General features: G+C 31.7%; 4 protein-coding genes across 6 annotated transcripts; 2 read left to right on the top strand and 2 right to left on the bottom strand.

Annotated features, from left to right (window-relative positions):
- Positions 1–4353: 4353 nt before the first annotated feature.
- On the top strand, positions 4354–8943 carry LOC119832287. Its single transcript, XM_038355950.1, has 5 exons — positions 4354–4518; positions 4592–4756; positions 5133–5280; positions 5523–7615; positions 8102–8943. Exons 1-5 carry the CDS (start codon positions 4496–4498, stop codon positions 8262–8264), a joined length of 2592 nt encoding a protein of 863 aa, XP_038211878.1. The 5' UTR covers positions 4354–4495; the 3' UTR covers positions 8265–8943.
- Positions 8944–10444: 1501 nt separating this feature from the next.
- On the bottom strand, positions 10445–14426 carry LOC119832347 (heparan sulfate glucosamine 3-O-sulfotransferase 3B1). Its single transcript, XM_038356011.1, has 6 exons — positions 14103–14426; positions 13823–14028; positions 13628–13708; positions 13347–13520; positions 12614–12836; positions 10445–12285 (listed from the first exon to the last, which is right to left on the bottom strand). Exons 1-6 carry the CDS (start codon positions 14211–14213, stop codon positions 12049–12051), a joined length of 1032 nt encoding a protein of 343 aa, XP_038211939.1. The 5' UTR covers positions 14214–14426; the 3' UTR covers positions 10445–12048.
- Positions 14427–14897: 471 nt separating this feature from the next.
- Positions 14898–16297, top strand: LOC119832709 (high mobility group B protein 2-like). Its single transcript, XM_038356433.1, has 4 exons — positions 14898–15135; positions 15208–15448; positions 15603–15782; positions 16132–16297. The coding sequence occupies exons 1-4, from the start codon at positions 14984–14986 to the stop codon at positions 16207–16209; spliced, it is 651 nt and encodes a 216-aa protein (XP_038212361.1). The 5' UTR covers positions 14898–14983; the 3' UTR covers positions 16210–16297.
- Positions 16298–16502: 205 nt separating this feature from the next.
- On the bottom strand, positions 16503–18248 carry LOC119832708 (hydroxyacylglutathione hydrolase, mitochondrial). Of its 3 annotated transcripts, XM_038356430.1 has the most exons (6): positions 18121–18248; positions 17965–18023; positions 17670–17898; positions 17323–17549; positions 16930–17162; positions 16503–16711 (listed from the first exon to the last, which is right to left on the bottom strand). In XM_038356430.1, the coding sequence occupies exons 3-6, from the start codon at positions 17837–17839 to the stop codon at positions 16568–16570; spliced, it is 774 nt and encodes a 257-aa protein (XP_038212358.1). In that variant the 5' UTR covers positions 17840–17898; positions 17965–18023; positions 18121–18248; the 3' UTR covers positions 16503–16567. The 3 variants fall into 3 exon arrangements, with proteins under 3 accessions (XP_038212358.1, XP_038212357.1, XP_038212359.1); XM_038356429.1 differs by having other exon boundaries at positions 17965–18234; XM_038356431.1 differs by lacking the exon at positions 17965–18023 and having other exon boundaries at positions 18121–18232.
- Between the last annotated feature and the right edge of the window lie 112 nt (positions 18249–18360).

Genomic DNA, 18360 nt, shown 5'->3' with positions numbered 1-18360 from the left:
TATCGTATTCTTTGAGCTATCGTTGGCGGCACTGAGCAGAGGGGGCGGCGCCTCTTATAAAACCCGTATTACAATACGCTAAATCGTCTCTAGCCCTTTTATACTACAGTTGGAGCGCAAAACTTATTCAAACTTAAACATGGAAAAAGAGTACTTATAACTAACCCATCAGTACATTATAAATACACTATATCTACAATTAAACAAATCTAATCTGTACAATTAAATACTAATCTACTATTTTTAGCCATAACATCAGATATTTTTGAGAAAAACAATAAAATAGAGCAAAAAATATTTCGAAGGATTTATTTTTATCATAAAGAAGAAACTTTATGATTAATGATCAAATAGCTATTCATTTTAACATGTCAGTAAGCCCACCAGTAAGTCAGTATGAAGCCTTTTTAGACGATAAGACGTGACGCGAAGAAAAAGGAAAGCGACAATTTTTCCGCTTCATATCTTTCTGTACATTTCATTACTTCCGCTATTTGTGGACGTGAATCGGCCTCGGGTACAATCGTACAGCGTCGCGCCCTGTCGGATTAGACCGCGCGACTAATCGATAGTCAGGCATGCTTCCAACTTGCTACGCTACGTTATACCTACTACGAATTCACAAACGTAGCTTACTACAATTACTACTCGTCGAAATCGAAAAGCCAATTTCAACTGGTGTAGCAGTCTCTCTATTTGGTACAACTTGTTTAATTGTTTCATTGTATTGAAGTTGTTGCAATAACACACTGCAATAAAGCCTGGTTAGTCAAATTATAAGGTACTGTATCGTGCTATTGTATTATTCATAATTGCATAAACAACTTGAAATATGATGTTGTATATTATTTTTTTAATCTTAAGGCTTCACGTAGCCTTAAGATTTTGTTCACTGTATTCAGATTCCATTGATATTCAAGCTTTGTTTTTATTTTATACAATATTACACATTATTTATGATCTTACCAAAAGTTTAATAATATTCTCAAATTTTTCACATATTATCTACTGCAGAAAAGTTTATGCGGTGGAAGCGTGTTGCTCTTCCATTCTAATATTACGCATAACAGATTGAATAAGAATTTAATACAAAAAAATTGGCATAGAAATGAAATCATTCCTGTGCCTATAAAAATATAAAAAAATATACTCTTAGTTATCTGTGTCATCATCTTAATATACCAGAATTAAGCCTACTGTCCACTAAATTTGTCTCGCCGAGTACAGTTCGATCTATAATGTACCAGCTGCGCCAGACCAAACTAGCATTGAAGGTTAAACAGAAACTTGTAAATGGCAATTTTAGTCACTTTTAATTTATTATTTACTGCTAAGAGCATAAACACTTCGCTCTCCGTTCGCGTTATGCATTTTTGCGACCCTTGCAATCTGTCAGCTTGAGCGACCACTCTATCGCCGAGCATGTACGAAAGTCATACTCAATAATTAAACTCTCACAAATAGGTATACAAGATAGAAAATAAGTATACAACTCCTATACTACCTTTCATTCTGATATTTTTATTTTTGATAATTCAATTACACAGGCACATTAGCACTTGGAGCATTTCCCGATGATAATGGGCTTTTAAATCTTTTTAAGCCACTTGGCAATAACCATAGACTTATTATCTATATTCTATATACATATAATAAAACAGGAAAAAAACACTGTGTTTGTACATTGAAGACATTAAATAATTGAAAGAGGTTTAAAAACAGTAATAGAGCATCTGTTTGTCTGTTTGTTTTTTTTTTTTAATCTTTGTATTGGTATTTATATTAGTCTGAGCAACATAATAAAAGCAATAATATTTCGGAAAATGGAACGCCTGGTGCAGAACCGCAGCAGACCACCTCAACAACAAAAATTATACCGACTACGGCAGACGACGAAGGCAGAACAGCTAGTTTATATCCAAACAAATAAATACCTGTTTAAATATGATATCTTAGCAAAAGTTGTTTGGTATCCAACGGAGTGGTAACTTTTGAAATAGAACCAGCAGTTCCTGAGATAAACGCGTTCAAACAGCTCATTATTTGTATAGATTTATCCATACTTAATTACTTAATATTAATATTGCAAATTCGAAAGTTCTGTCTGTCTATCTGTTACTATTATTCGAAAATAACTCTGTCTGTCTGTCTATCTGTTACGTTTTCCCGCCTAAACCACTGAACCGATTTTAATGAAATTTGGCACAAACACATACAGATAATAAGTTGAGGACAGAGGAAGGATCTAGGATACTTTTTACCGCGGAAAAAAAGTAAATCAGAAAAAACAGCGCTTTCTTCGACTGACTTCGAATTTATCATCTTCACAAAAGTTTTTCAGCTTGATAAGCATTTTTTGGCGAGAGGTTACGTTACGCAAGCAGGGTGAAGTCTCTCGTACACTTTTAAACTTCTACGAATTTAACGCGTGCGAAGCCGCGGGAAAAATCTAGTGCATATCATAATACATATACCTTCTTGAATAATTGTGATACCGGGTCAAGCGCTTCTTCAAGCTTTTCTGATGTTTATCGGCAAGGTATTCCTTACGTGAGAATATATAGTGCGAAGAAAATATATAATATATGTATAGAACATGCCAATCCACTGATCGAAGGGAATAATTTTTTCCTATTCAGGAAGTTACACTTATTTTTGAGATAAGAGGTAGTCTTAGAATCGAAAAGGACGCGATTTCGCCGAAATACGGAAAAAGTATCACTTGGGCATATTGTTGAAGGAAAATTAATACACAGACATAGTAACATATAAAGACACAGTAGACATGGGCATAGTCGTATTTGCGAAGACCAAATACTAACCGAACAACATAGTGCTGAACGAGCTCAAGTTTCTTCATTTGCTCGACTTAAAAACCAGAAATCATTAATAGACAGCAGAAGAGAAATGCTAGCTAGTTTTAGAATGTGATCCAGGTAGATAAGATATAATATTTTATAAATTTTTACAAATGGATTTGTCTTGTACTATTAGGTAATTATGTATTTCAAGAATAGTATCTTTTTACATAAAAGTAAGGTTATTTAAACAGCACTTGTCCAATTAACAAACTCACTAACATTTTCACAAAATTATCGAATTTTAAATAAATTAACAGGCCCCTGGGTCATGAGTCTATAATAAATTTGCAAGGTAACAGTACCGAGCACTCACACTTTTCTACCTATTAATATCTCCGATAAACTACCCTTTATTCTTACTTGAAAGTTGAAGTATCAACTTACTCTAAACTGAATCTATTAAAAAGTTTCACATGACGCGTAGTGGAGATACAGGCATATGAACAACCCATGGCCCGTTCACTTAAGCGGCTCGACGGAACACAGTGGGGATTTGGTTTTGGTCGGTAAGAATCCGACATACACCACTGCTCCATCCCGGGGTGGCCGTGGGTATCTATGCAAGATTTCCCTACAATAAAAAAAGGCTCATGAACAATATAAATAAGACGACTCTCAGAATTTACGTCAAGGTATTTTTAGTTTATCTTTCTCAACCGAAAGAACGGAGCTGGCAGACTTACCATCTAAACAGGTATGCGGGTATTCAATACACAAGTTGTACGTATAAACGCTACTTGATATCCATTGATATAGGTACCTATACGTTTTTTACGTATCAATGTTGATATTCTACACTTATTATTTTAGAAAACAGTGGGCACTTACCGTCAAAATGATACAGCAGTAAGGGTGGTCATTAGTATGTATAAATTTAGATGAGAAAATAAATGTGTGTTTATACAAACTTGTCATTTAATATTTTGTACTATATGGTTACAAACAATAAACTTTTGTAAGTGCTTATGGATAGATGGCCTTGTGTAGGTTCAAATTCAATAACATGTTAAAAAGTTGTTTTTGTATGTGGTAGGCGAGCACGCTTCGGTACGAATTGGGCTAGCTCGCATTGGGGAAGTACCACACCTCCACAGAAGATAGACGTGGAATAGCATACTGCTGTGTTTTATACGGAGAGTGGGGGAACCGGAGGCCCATATCTATTTCCTTACCCATTCCAGTCCTTTTGCTTTATTCCTCTCAATCATTTCCTAATCCCTTTCCAATTTGAAGTCGGCAGTCGATTTGAAGAGGTGCAAGGTCTGCAAACGACCTCACACCTCTCCAAATGTTCATGGGCGGTAGTGCGTGTACCATCAGCCCACTGTGACATAAGAAAATAAATAAATAATAATAAAAATTAAACACGTTTAAATTTTTACTGAATTAGTTAAATCCACATATGATGTAGACGAAACAAACACTGGACAAACCTAATTGGTGCTGTCATCTTAAATAGGAGTGAATTGACATTGACACTTGACAGTTTTTATTTCTCAGTTGGGTGAATACTCAATAAACTTTCACGTTCACATTCTCATTTAAAAAATGTGCTGAGAACAGTGTAATTTTTGTCAAAAAATTGACATTTAATATTACTGCTTATTGATATTAAGTATAAATTTTAATCAATCATGAACAATATAAAGATGTTATCGTAAGACTACTTTCCTACCTTCGTAAATTGTGTTGTTTTTAATTGTGTCTCAAGAATGTTTATTATATTTTAGCGGCGATGAGATTGTTACAAAAGGTGTAACTAGACTCGAGGCAAATTTACCTGAACTTGGCTTGAAAGATGTTGTCCCCAATGGTTCTTGGTTAGAACAAAAACAAATTCAAGCCTCGCTGGAAGCCAAAAAATGTCTAATAGAAGTTGAACGTATCGAAAAAAGGTAATTTATGTTAAATTATAAAACACATTTTTTACTAACAATACAGAGTTTTTTCATCTTTTTAACACATACATTTAATTAAACACAATGAAGAAATTTAATATAAATATTTGTTGTTTAGTCTGTATAATCTCCATATTTTGAATATGGTGATTATACAGGATTATAATGGATCCCTATTTTCCTTGGTCACAGTATCATGTGTAAAGTGCTGGTTCGATTTGCTAACTATGTTGTATTGCTTAGTGTCAGTAGAGTGATCTTATAAACTTGAACTTGAACAAAACAGCTATTTAATCTTCACAATTTTGATACTTTGCAGACAGCAAATATTTTATTAGGTCAACTAGTTAATGTACACCTATATCTATTTCAGAGGTTCACTTAGTCATGCGGAATGGAGAGAAGACCTTATGTTAGCTGAAGTAACACAGAAGTGTGGTGGTTACTGGCAATATCTAGGTCACAATGTTGGGAGAATTCTATACTTGAAACCTGAGGAAGCACTGTTATTGATGGAACTGGTATGTTTTTTAGTTTTAGTGAATGAAAGATTCACATTCATAAAATAAATATAAGTTAAACTGATTAAGGTCATATGTAATTCAAATTATAAAAATTTGCCCCTTTTGTGTAAACTGAAATGCTTGTAATATATATTTATATTTTCACAACATTAAATTACGATCACAAGATATATGGATAAATTAATTACTTATTATGTGATAATATATATAGTAATAAAAAATAAGTAACTCAATTCCAGAATTGTCTTCTACTAAAATATGGTGGAGTAAGTGTATCGCTACAACAAGCATATACCTTACTACTGCAAGGAGATATAACTCTTTTAAAATACAAAGTTTATGCTTCATTGAGTAGAATTGGTTACAAAGTTTATAGACATAGAGCTCGTGTAAATAACAAATTAAAATTAGAACAAAAAAATGAGAAACCTGATGAGAATACAAACATACATTTGACTGTGTTAAGTGCAGCAAATAATATTAATACAAATAATGAAGAAAAAACAACTGAAGAGATACCAAAACAAGAATGTGATACATCGTGTAATTCAAATGGCACAAAAGAAATAAAAGTTCCTGGTGAGAGTGGTAATGAGAATATGAAGCCAGAAAAAATTCATGCAACTGAAACAATTAATGTACAAAAATATAACTCTGTTTATAAGAGTTACCAAAACAAGCTATCAAGATTAAAGAATCGGAAACTAAAACAATGCTGTGCTGAAAAAACTAATGATATCTTCAGTTCTATTCCAGATCTTTTAGAAAAGCGGACTGTGACTTTAAAAGTGCCTGAAGCTAAATATGTTCCAAATGACATGGTTCTTGAGGAGTCATATACAATTAACTTGAGGAATGTGCCCAAAAAGTGCACAAAATCATCTAGTTTATCATATAGTTCTGGTGACGAAGCTAGTGGAAGTCATGTTAAGAGATTGAGAACTGCATCCACTAGTGGCCCGTCAAATTCTAATAGACCACATTCAACACAAATATACCAAAATAATCAGTTTAGGCAATTTTCTTATCCTAGACCACAATCTAACTTCAGTTTCTTTAATATTAACATGTTATTCCAAAGACCCTTTGTCCAACAAATATTCTTTCCAACACCTTTCCAATCCCGAGGGTCCCAGTTTTTTCAAAGGCCTCAGTTTTATCAGAGATCACAGATGTTTCAAAGACTACCATTTAACAACTATAATTACTTTAACAGTAGAGGAAATAGTCCTGTAGTACCAAATAATGTAAGCAATCAAGAAGCTTACTTAGAGAGGATTAAAACATTGGCTCAGAGGTTGAAGCAACTTGTTGCGAGGGGCAATGTAAATCAAGATAACACTCAGTCACTTCAAAAACTACTTAATACATACAATTTAAGGTACAAAACAAATCTAAGACTTGGCCCTTATTTTGAGATTATCAGTGCTGAAGCAATAGAAACTATAGACTTGGATTTGGATGATGAAGAACCACAAAATAAAAAGCGAAAAACAGATGACGATTCTCTTGAAGATAACCTTAAATCCATAGAAAAAGTAGCATTAGAACTAAAATCTCTCGAAATGAGTGGCAAAGCAACTCCTAGACATAGAAGAACATTTTCAAAATTGCTAAAAACATTCAATAGATGTTATAACACAGATTATTATTTAAATTCTATGCATGATATAATTAATCGAAGGCACATAATTCTAGATTCTTCTTCTGACACAGACTGTGTTATACAAGAAGAAATAACTAAAGCACCCATGCATAAAAGTAAAAAGAGTAAAAAATTAAGAAATCCATTTAATATCCTGAAGCGGTTGTCGGAAAAACAGGATATTGCTAATGAAGCTAATATTTCAACACATGATGAATGTTTAGAAATGAAAGATAAAAAGTACAATGATGCTATTAGAGAAGCTATCACAGGCAAGTGGCTTCCCAGTGAGAGTGATTTTGGAAGAGTTGAGCTATGTAATGAGTATGGTATAGATCCTATGTTGACAAAGACAAAACTTCTGTATGATTTTGTTAAATTTAAACCAAATGCATTTGAAAACTGGTTGGGATTGAAAATAGCTTTCTTAGAAAGTCTCAAAGAAAGTATTACAGAGTTCCAAGACATTTCTATTTTCGAAACTCATTTTGATGTAGATTGCTTAGTTAAGCCTGAAGATTGTAGCGACACACAGTCTGTACTGCAGAAGTTGAGAATAATAAAATCGAACAAAGAAATTAACAGTAATTCAACTCTGAATATCGATTTTGACGTTTACAATAGAAATGTTGAGAGTTTTAAGAAAACCGACCCTCCAATACCACATTTCCGAGTTATCTGTTTAGAGTGAGTATATTAATATTTATTTTTTAACAATAATTTTATATTAAGGTAGAAAACTAATAAAACATTTTTAATTACATTTTGATTTGATTGTTATATGTTGAATTAGAGATAAATTTATAGATAGAGCATTAACGGTAACATATATATTATCTAATTGTTTACTTGAAAGAAAGTCATGTCAATTAAACCATTATGCTAATAGACACTCGTCTCAGCTCCGCCCGGATATCAAGATTCCTGTTTTATCCCAAGGAAGCATTTAATCGGGATTAATTGTATGACCCAAGTCAGCTCATACACTGTCTGGATATCAAATTTTATCAAAATCCGTTCAGTAATTTCAGTGTCACATTTATAATATTAGTGTTATTATGTGTTTATAAAGCTGGATTATAACAAAAAAATAAATAAATAAAAGTCTATAGATATTAATTAACCTGCATATAAGATTGGATGAAGATAAAAATATTACAACTTTAATTTCAGGGAATCATCAATATTACCAACAGCAACAGAAATAGAGGCACTTCACTCACAGTACACAGATAATGTCCCAATTGTGTTTGCTCTAGTCAGTATGAGTTCCATATCGTACCTGCAAGTTAGGCCTATGGAAATACCTGTATATGCACCAAGTGAAAACTTTTAGTTAGGTCTTTTATGTTATCTATATTGTGATTTAAAACTAGTTGGATAATAATAATATAGAGGAACGTAAGTTCATTCAAATGTTTTTATTTATTACTAGAAGTCAGCTCATACCCTGTCTGTATACCATATATCATCATAATCAGTAGTTTCGTTGTTAGCGTGATTGACGGACAAACATCTAGACAAGCAAACATTTATAATGTAAGTGTGATTGTTACTTAACAGGAGACCTGTATCTTTGTATAAAATTGCGAAATACAAGAGTTTTTACTATTCCTACATGCAAACGTTTTGCAATGATAATTGTAGTCTTGAATAATCTTCGCGAGGCTTCATTTTGTGCATTTAACTGCTCCATTACAGACACGTTAATGATAGATATTAATTGATGGTAAAGATGATTTCATTAAAACTAGCTGTTGCCCGCAGCTTTAGCCTTTTGCTCTCTGGCCTCTTTACTATCTCCTCACACATAAATCATGCTATATTGTATTATAGCAGTTTCGACGTAAAATAAATACAAATAAACAAGCACATTTTCGTATTTATAATTTTATATTAGTTGTAAGAATGTACACACCATTATATTATGCGTCTTCCATTTTGTTATTTTTGTTTTAATGTATCTTAAAATACAAGATTTTAACTTATAAGAAAAACAGATTTTAGTTTGAACATTGAAAACATGAACAAATGAACAAATGATAAATGAGACTAAAGAACTCAATAATTTGCAATTTTAATTATTTTGTATTAAACAGAATGCTTGTATAAACATATTAGTTTTAATGTTCCTATGATAAACTATTTCTTGTGATTCCCTTTGTAAACATAAAATTTCGTAACATAAAGATAGATGGAGCCGGCCTTCATTACTATTATAATATATTCACAATAGTATATCTTTAAATGGCGTATGAAAAATTGAAACAAATAATGCTGAATATTATACAAAATGTGTATGTTTTCTATCCTATTATTTAATAAGTACTCCGTTTTGTAATATAATATTTTTCCTTTATCATATGTATCATTATAACACAAATTAGGTCTTTGAAATACAACATAAATGTAAATAAACAAAATATACTTAAAATTCTCGAATTTAATGCATACATTTAAATTTTAAACATAAGTTTCCAGTAGAAAGTTACATTATTTCTAAATGACATTGATATATATTTATATTATTTCTGTTTCTGTACCAGGTGAATCCGACTGGAATTTAAATATTGCAACTGTTTGTCTTAGCCTTACGTATACATAAAATACCCGCGTTTTAGTAATTTCCCACAGCTATGGTAACCTGGTAATTTTAAAAAACAAAATATTTATTATCCTAAACAAAAGAAAAAGTTTTTAACGCAATTTTTCTAATGCATTATCAATATAGTATCAGATGCAATAAGCTCCATCAGAACTTCAATAAACGAAATTTTCGTTTTTAATTTCTATTTATTAAAAATATAACCTCGATTTAACTCGTGATTTATTAATTATTTTTAAAGAGTAATTCGATAATAAATAAAATCTGTATATTGTTCTAAACATGACAGCAGAGGATCACGGGCACTTTTATTTGAATTTAATTTCGTTTTTCAGTTTAATTTTTATGTAGGTACGTTTGTTGCCTGGTTGTTTTACGTATTTCTATTTTGTTTTTTTTATTATTTATATTATATCGATGGAGTCATCAGGGATTATTTTCATATAATCATATAAAATGTTATGCAAGTTGCTTCTTGATTAAAGTGAATTTTAAAATGTTTCTATTAAGTGTTTTGTTAATAAATATTAACACATATTTACCTACCTCTTTTCTTTCATACCCATCTGCCATTCTATATGTGGTGAAGCTTTATGCATGTTTATTATTGTTTAATAATAATATAGTGTCAAATACTAAAAACCAAGCTTTGATGTAAGAATGTATAAACTCTATCACTTCCTCTTATGCAGAGTATATGTAACGAAATTATTTAACTGAGGCGATCCTAATCAGAATAATAAGATAGATGAGTGATAATAAGATCTGATGAGTCAATGGCTTGAGGTAAAAAAAATGTCTGAAATATAACATTTCTAAATAACACTTTTTACTACTTTTCAACGCCATGTTAAAAGAGAAACACGCTTTTTATATTTAGCAGTTTATTTTTCTATTTAAATCCAATAGGTACATAATACTCGTATATTCGTTTACATACACAACCATTGTTTTTTAATAAAGCTATCGCTATTTAATACTTTAAGGCGTACACTTATAGCTGATAATAGCTATTGCTATATTACATTTAACAATTAGAATTATATCCATTCCACAATATTCCATTCCATTCCCATTAATCACCTATATTTCCATATAAATATGCGTGATAAAAAATGTTGGCAAAATTATAATTAAGTTGGCATAGGAATGTATAGTGAAGTGCTTTAGGAACTTTCGATGTTAGAATTATCAATTAGGTTATAAATTATAATGTATTTAGGAACTAGAAGGTAAGGTTGTGACAAAAGATATATAACAACACAAAAATTATTATTTCTGCTGGTCTTACTTGATGAAGAAAATGAGTCTGGAGAAATTAGGCTGAATTAGGTACGTTTACCTTAAAAATAGGTTATTGCAGTTGGGAACTAAGTCTTACTATAAAATATCTATGTTGAGCTTATCACAGAGAAATTGTTTTTTTAAATAAATTTATAATCTTTTCCTTCAGAATGTACTACATTTTTTTATAGTTAATTATTGTTTCATAACAGTACTGTAATTAAGACATAATCCGCTAGAAGAAAACATATTTCATTGTCGCATTTTATCATTCTCATTTTTAATGTAATATATTTCCCGCATTGAATAAACTAGTCTCATATGAGCATTTCAATAGCAATTAAAGGGCTAAAATCGATTTAGCGTTAGAGCCAATTTTAGTCGCCATTTGCTTACACTTTAGTCTGTCCGTAATCATGCTTATAGGTAAGTTTTAACTAATCGGGTAAATAATGAAATTATCGCACGATTTAATTATCGCATCAAAAGTTAGTTGCAGTTCTGCTCGCTTAATAGTTTACGATTTAATTGTTGATATCCAATCATCAATTTAAACAATTCTATTATAATAAACTAAAGCGGTAATGTTTTGTAAATATTAATTTTCCTTAATAATGTCACAACGTAATAGATATGTTACAAGCGTAATGAGTATTAATTGGTATATTCTAAAAAAGTCTGCGCCAAACTTTACATAGTCTAACTTTCCTTTCTTGGACATGCCGATACGAATATTTGACTCACGATATTTTCCTTCTCCGTTTCCACGATAGAAAAGATCCAATCCTTATCCATTAATAAATTTTATAGATTGATTATTTAAACCATAGAATTGAATATCAAGTGTCCGATTTATATATAAAGTTTGGCAAAAACCTTACCTTAAAGTCTAGGTCAAGTAAAGATATACTAACGTTATTTTAACCACTTAACAAAGGTAAACCTATAGTAAAATTGGATCACAGTCAAAAGCAAATGTGGACGTCTAAACATGTTATATAATATAGCAATCTACTTTCTACATACACAAAAAAATTTCCAGATCTTATCTTACCGTACTGGAGGACCTATATCATAAAATAAAATTGTTATAAGCTGCATAATTATGCACTCAAAACTAATGCGATGTGTGTTTAGCCGAAAGTCAGCAAACACGTCTACAGCTGATCTTACAGTTTGTCAAATTCAATGAAACCTTGGTAAGTACATGAAAATGATATTAGGGTCCATCTTATGGCCATTTAAAATTGATGCCAGATAGTTCGTAAAACTTGTCATTGTGCGGCTTATAAAACTCTTTGAGACGGTCTAGTACAGCTGGCTCTATACGCGGATGATTTCTGCCCTTGGTTTTACCCAAACAGTGCGGTATCGACTTTGTTTCAGATTTAAGAAGACATGGGAAGCCCTTTGTTGAGTTAAAATAAAAGTGCTTGTCCGTGATGACCCGTTTGAGACCAAGGAAATCCTGAAAATCACGTCATAAACATTCACTGCACTCGCGTATAATATGTCTAGCAAGGTTATCTGAATTAAATATATCTGTTAGAATTTTTCGTGTTTAAATCGATTCAATATCAGCCTAAAGGGGCTTCACGTGAAATGTATGAAAAAACATTACAATCAGACGCAGCTATAAATATAATGCAATATTCTACCATATTAATAAACCCATAAACTTTGTTTAATGTAACTTACTGTACCAAAAGTGGTTATTCGGTAAGTGTGTATATTTAAGAATATCCAAAAGTTATTCCTTGTAATATCAGTAGAAACAATTATCCATCTGAACTCACTTGAACTCTGGCCATTTCAGCAGCTGGATCAGCGACGAGTCTCTCTCCATTAATCAACAGAAGTCTAGACTTAGGAAACCTACGCAGCCACCTACGATACGGTCGCGCATAAATACCCAATCTAACTGGTGGCCATGATGCATCTATGGCCCAAGCCCCGCCCCATTGTATAGTGCTGTTTATGAGAGCGAAATCTTCGAAACGAGGCAGGCCTGGTCGTTTGCTATAATAACAGATGAGTCAATACTCATTTATCAATATTAAACAATATAATATGACACACACCGTACCACATATAATATTTGTGCAAGACATCACATATACAGCCCAAAATAATATTCCAAAATTTCGTCCAATTCGGTTCGTAGATTAAGGAGTTAAAAAGAGAGAAAAACATACAGGTGTACTTTACATATTTACAGTAGCATATATTACGATATTTGAAAACAACTGAGTTGCTTGATAAACTTCACAGAAATCTACTAGCTACGTGACTTATGAAAGAAATTGGGAGAAATCTTGAATATTCTTTAGAAATTACTGTGAAGTAAAATAAGCGATGTTGTAGGAACGCAACTTGCAATGCAGCTATTGTAGATACTCGTAAATTATGCTGCTATAAAAATAGCTTGCATTAAATGAAAACATGGAAAAATAAACGATATTAATCCATTACGACAAATTTCAACAAAATTCCTAAACATCCTGAATTCGGTACATTTACCTCACTTACCTAGCAGACTGCGTATAATCGCTTATTGCTCGAGTCACTGGATCTCTAACAACAGCCAGCAGTTTGACGAGGGGGTTCATTGCAAATACTCGCTTCGGTGCGGATTTCGTTACCCAATACGAAGGCGTCTTTTCCATAGTAATCTGTCCTTCTAGAGTTGGCGGCATTTTATCTCTGCGAAAAATAAATGTACTTTCACAAAATTCAAAATGTTTTACAATTAAATGACGAATAAACTACTGAACATAGAATCTCTGTCACACAAAGAACAGCGTACATACCTATACCATTCAAAACCTTTGTGATAGTACTTGTCGAAGAAATGAACTTCTGATCCAGCGGCTCTGACATCTGGATGTAGCCTATAAATATATATGTATTTTTCTGTTATAATATACTTGTTATCCATTATCTAGAACACACACAAGGTTTGCAACATAAGAACAGTATATACAAGAATAAGAAAAATCGTTCACCTCAAAAATTCCAATAACGCTCGTGTACCACATTTCTTAACACCAATAATAAGAGCGTCTGGAAGCTTTTTAATGGGTATTTGGTTGGATTTATGCAATCTGCGATACTCATAACCTCCATCTAAGTTCAATCCCAAAAACGTGGCTAATTTAAATGCAGCGTCTTTATACTTTGAAATGTGCTTCCAAGAAAACCTGAGTGATACCTGAAATTTTAATAAAGTTCAGCAGTTTCACAAATACAATATTAAAATAGTACTATAAAAAATTTAATACTTACCTTACGTTCATCAACTAAAGAAGTATTCAACACATATAATAAATATAATAGAAATAATAATGTGAAATATATAAACGTAGTTCGCTTGGAAGAAAGTGATATCCATCGCATTGCTGCTTTTGGGAGGCATTTGTGACACTTTATTTAATCTACAATTATTAAAACCTTCTATCTACAAATATGAATAAACAACATCTTTTGATTAAACGCTTACACTTTATTTTTGTTACAAATCACGCTATAATTAAATAACCCGCACCCCGCAATGCGATACATTTGTATTATTAGCATTGCGCAGTCGCGAAATGTTTATTTTATGAATGAACAACTTAAGCATGAATTCATGTATGGCTCCATGCCAAAAATAAAACAAAGTGATAATGGAAAGATTGAAAAATATTTTGAACTTGTTTAGACTTTTAAGGTATGTACTAAGTACATAATATAGTCATATTCGATGGTAGAATCATTTAAAATTTTCCCGCAACTAAAAGACTTAAAGACTGTTGTTAGCTAGACGTTAGTTATGGATAAAAAAATGAATCTTGTCTGTGGTAGTGTGGGCCGATTTTTAAACAATCATTATTTAGTTATCTTAGAAAATTAACTTTTATTAACTTTATCGCTATAAACTATACACACAGAAGAATGGATACAATTTTTTTACAATAATCGTCACAAATATTAAATTGAAAATATTAATTTACAAATTACAGTACCAAGCCATTAAAACTTGAAAAAAAAAACATCCAGAGTAATATTCTAGTACAACTATCCTAAAAACCAATAATACCAACATGAGCAACGACTACTGACAACTGACAAGCGACAAAGAAAGGAATTTGTTTGTGTTGAACTTTGAAGCCGTGAAATAATTTAAAATGACAGTCCAGCAACTAAACTCGAATATTTCTGACGACTCAGATGATATGGTTAGTTTACCATCCGAGGAAGAAATTTATAGGCGAAAATATCAATTGTTACTTGAAAGATGTGAAGTGTTGCAACAGGATAATGAACGAATAGTGAATAGGTTTGCATTTTCTTATGATATCTATCGTATGAGACTTATTTTGAATTGATATAAATTGACCTATCTTTTTAGGATACACGAGGTAAAAAAAATAACTAAACGCTATAAAAAGGACATAAAGTTATTAGTGGAAAGACTAGATAAACATGGCGATGCATTCAGGACCACATCCATTGAAACCGAAGTCAAACCAGAAGTATTCACGAAGTCAGTTAGAGGCAATAAACCACAGACGCCCTTACGGCAGATAGAAAAACAGAATGTGACAGGAGGAAAGAAACCAGCACCCAAAAGAAAAAGCAAAGCAGATAAGGTGCTACTTAGTTCCTATACATAATATTATAATGTTTATGCTGTATTATATATTTATTCATTTTAATCTATGTAAAATAATCATTGCAAGATAATGGTTTTAGCCAGTAAATGTTAGTATTTAATTGAAATTAATTGTAAATATTTTTTAACAGCCAGAGAAAGATCCTAATGCTCCGAAAAAACCTTGTAATGCCTTCTTCCAATTTTGCCAAGAACAACGACCAGTTGTAGTAGCAGAAACGGCAACTGAAATGGGATCAGAGCCCTCAAAACAGGAAGTTACACGCCAATTAGCGTCACGGTGGAGAGCACTCACAAATGAAGAGAAAAGGGTAAATAAGATTATCTGTATTTTTTAATATATAGATTTTAATTCATCATAATACACAGAGAAATGAGATTGAAGTAGTGAGGCATGTTTTATTTCCACACTAGAATTAAAGCTTTTTATTTTATTTATATGAATAGCAGATTTGTTATAATAGTCTATGGCTTAATAAGTAAAAAAAAAAAAACAAAGAAAGGTTGAAAGCAATATATTTCAGGATGGATGGAAGATCAGTTTTATCTTTTTGTAGATTGAATCTCAAATTTAAAGCTTATTATGAACATGGCATTACTTTTATGTACTGCTATTTGGATCTACTTCAATAATATAATTTTACCAAATATAACTTACAGGTATATGTAGCTATGTTTGAGAGATCAAAGGAAAAATATGCAGAAGAAATGTCAGCATACATAAAAAAGGAGCAGTAGTATTCATAAACTAAACAATCTAGCAGTTAATCCCCTTGTGATCTTAAGCTTTAAGTTATTATTTAAATACATTTTTAATTTACAAAAATTTGTTTATTTTTAGCATTAATCTTTCCTTAGTGTAAATGCAATTATAGTGGATACACTGACTGATATCCCATCCCCTATAGTTATTCAATTTATTAATAACATATAAAAATATAAATGTGTTGCTATTAAATGTATTGAATGTGATTTGGAAGAGCTAAGAGGGAATAAGACATCAAATACAAAATACAAAAGAGTATTTATTGATAAAAATTTGCAAATAACAACTATAAATAATGGAAATCAATAATTTATCGATGAGAAACAGTGTTCAGCATTTAAAGTTGTCTTTTTCCAGACGGATTGCTTTCATTGTTTCGATTGGGTCTGCTTTGTTGACATGCTGCATCACTGGTCCCTGGGTCACTCTCATGAAGGGATTATACAGTTTTTCTTCTAATATTGTTGATGGTACCTACAATTATTAACCATTGTTATTTAATGTTATTGAAGCTTTGTTTTATATCTTTTGATTAATATTTCTTCTTCAGTAAAAAATAAATTCTACTCTTATGACACTTAAGAGTTCACATGTATTTAACTAAATTCGCTTCAAATAAAGATCATGTAACAAATTGGAATGGAATCTTCCACAAAAATATTTTTTATAATAAATATAACTTAAGAACTCACAGTAGGCTTTCCCTCTTGTCTCTTTTGGAGAGACCATGTGATTTTATTCTTTATATCTTCATTTTCCGGTTCAACATGCGCAGCAAACTTGAGGTTTTGTATGGAATACTCATGGCCACAAAACACTTTAGTTTGTTCAGGTAGATTGCCCAGTATATCTATCAGAGCTTTGTGCATTTGTTCTGCGGTGCCCTCAAAGAATCTGCCACATCCACCCAAGAAGAGGGTGTCACCTTTTAAAGACAAAAATGAAATAAACAAGCTTTTAATTTTTTTTATATAAAATTCGAATACTATTAGATGTCATAAAAACTACAGGCTGTGATATTACCAAATTTAGTTGTACATTCATTTGCTTAAAAACTTATTGCATTAGCATATTTACAAACTCACCAGTAAAAACAGCCTGTTCACCACCTTCCTCTGGTGCAGTGACAAAATAACAAATGTGACCAGATGTATGGCATGGAGTGAAAAGACAGAGCACATTCAAATTTCCAATATTAAATTTGGAGTTATGAGCAACCTTGTTGGTCAATGCGCCAATGCGAGAATCACCCCCATATACTTCTAAGCCTGGGAGCATTTTCACAAGGTCCTCATTCCCTCCAGCATGGTCCCTTCAAAATCATTGCTATATTATTAATAGAAAGTTATTTTCCAATTTAAAACTACTATCATACGAAATGTTACAAGGTTTACATTATGACTTAAAATTTTATATAATCACATAAATATACCAATGGTGGTGTGTAGTGAGTACTTTAGTTAAGTTGACACCCTGCTCCTGGACTGCTTTCAAAACAGTATTTGGTTCCACTGGATCCACTACCGCCGCTTCTTTCGTTGCTTTGTCCACAATTAAATACATGTAATTGTCTTTTAAGGCCGGTAATATTTTTACGTCCATGTTTTTAAATTGATGGAATTCCGGTTTACTGTGACTTGTGCGTTGATTCCAGACTAAAGCTAAAAAATTAAACTTAGTTGTTTATTATGAAAAATTTTGATTTTTTTTAAATTATTATTACTCACCCTGAAAGTAAAGTCTAGTAATTCGCTGAGAAAGCCCAAATGGCAACGAATTAACGACCCTAGCGAGCATTGAACAAAAAATAAAAAATCAGTCTCACAGTTAATAGTAATAAAAACTTTGCTTTATTATTTAAATTCAAGAAATATTATAGGTACCTAGTGTGCTGTTAAATTTGCGCTAAAACAGAAGAATAAAGATTTGTGAAGTCATAAATGTGAACTAGGAATCTTATCAACATTTGTTTTTCGTCTTTGACATTTGAATCACAGATTATAGTAGATAAGAAAACTCAAAAGTTTACTTATTTGCAACTTTGTAAATTAGGTGGGTATTAATAATAGCATATTAGTACGCTATCAAAATAATACATAAAAACAGTTGTCGACCGATTTACA

The sequence above is a fragment of the Zerene cesonia genome, chromosome 15 (assembly GCF_012273895.1).
Source record: "Zerene cesonia ecotype Mississippi chromosome 15, Zerene_cesonia_1.1, whole genome shotgun sequence".
NCBI classification, from domain to species: Eukaryota; Metazoa; Arthropoda; class Insecta; order Lepidoptera; family Pieridae; genus Zerene; species Zerene cesonia.
Note: the sequence above shows the minus strand (reverse complement) of the source record. Positions and strands in the feature narration are given on the sequence as shown.

Bases quoted from the DNA above. Each gene is read 5' to 3' on its own strand.
- LOC119832287 (XM_038355950.1), top strand. From the start codon at position 4,496: ATGAACAATATAAAGATGTTATC. The intron at 4,519-4,591 runs GTAAGACTACTT...ATTATATTTTAG, and splicing joins AACAATATAAAGATGTTATC to CGGCGATGAGATTGTTACAA. The intron at 7,616-8,101 runs GTGAGTATATTA...CTTTAATTTCAG, and splicing joins TTCCGAGTTATCTGTTTAGA to GGAATCATCAATATTACCAA.
- LOC119832347 (XM_038356011.1), bottom strand. From the start codon at position 14,213: ATGCGATGGATATCACTTTCTTCCAAGCGAACTACGTTTATATATTTC. The intron at 13,709-13,822 runs GTGAACGATTTT...ATATATTTATAG, and splicing joins GCGTTATTGGAATTTTTGAG to GCTACATCCAGATGTCAGAG. The intron at 12,837-13,346 runs GTAAGTGAGGTA...CTGTTATTATAG, and splicing joins GATTATACGCAGTCTGCTAG to CAAACGACCAGGCCTGCCTC.
- LOC119832709 (XM_038356433.1), top strand. From the start codon at position 14,984: ATGACAGTCCAGCAACTAAACTCGAATATTTCTGACGACTCAGATGAT. The intron at 15,136-15,207 runs GTTTGCATTTTC...CTATCTTTTTAG, and splicing joins AATGAACGAATAGTGAATAG to GATACACGAGGTAAAAAAAA. The intron at 15,449-15,602 runs GTGCTACTTAGT...ATTTTTTAACAG, and splicing joins GAAAAAGCAAAGCAGATAAG to CCAGAGAAAGATCCTAATGC.
- LOC119832708 (XM_038356429.1), bottom strand. From the start codon at position 18,034: ATGCTCGCTAGGGTCGTTAATTCGTTGCCATTTGGGCTTTCTCAGCGA. The intron at 17,550-17,669 runs GTATATTTATGT...ATGATTTTGAAG, and splicing joins CTCACTACACACCACCATTG to GGACCATGCTGGAGGGAATG. The intron at 17,163-17,322 runs GTGAGTTTGTAA...TGTCTTTAAAAG, and splicing joins TGAACAGGCTGTTTTTACTG to GTGACACCCTCTTCTTGGGT.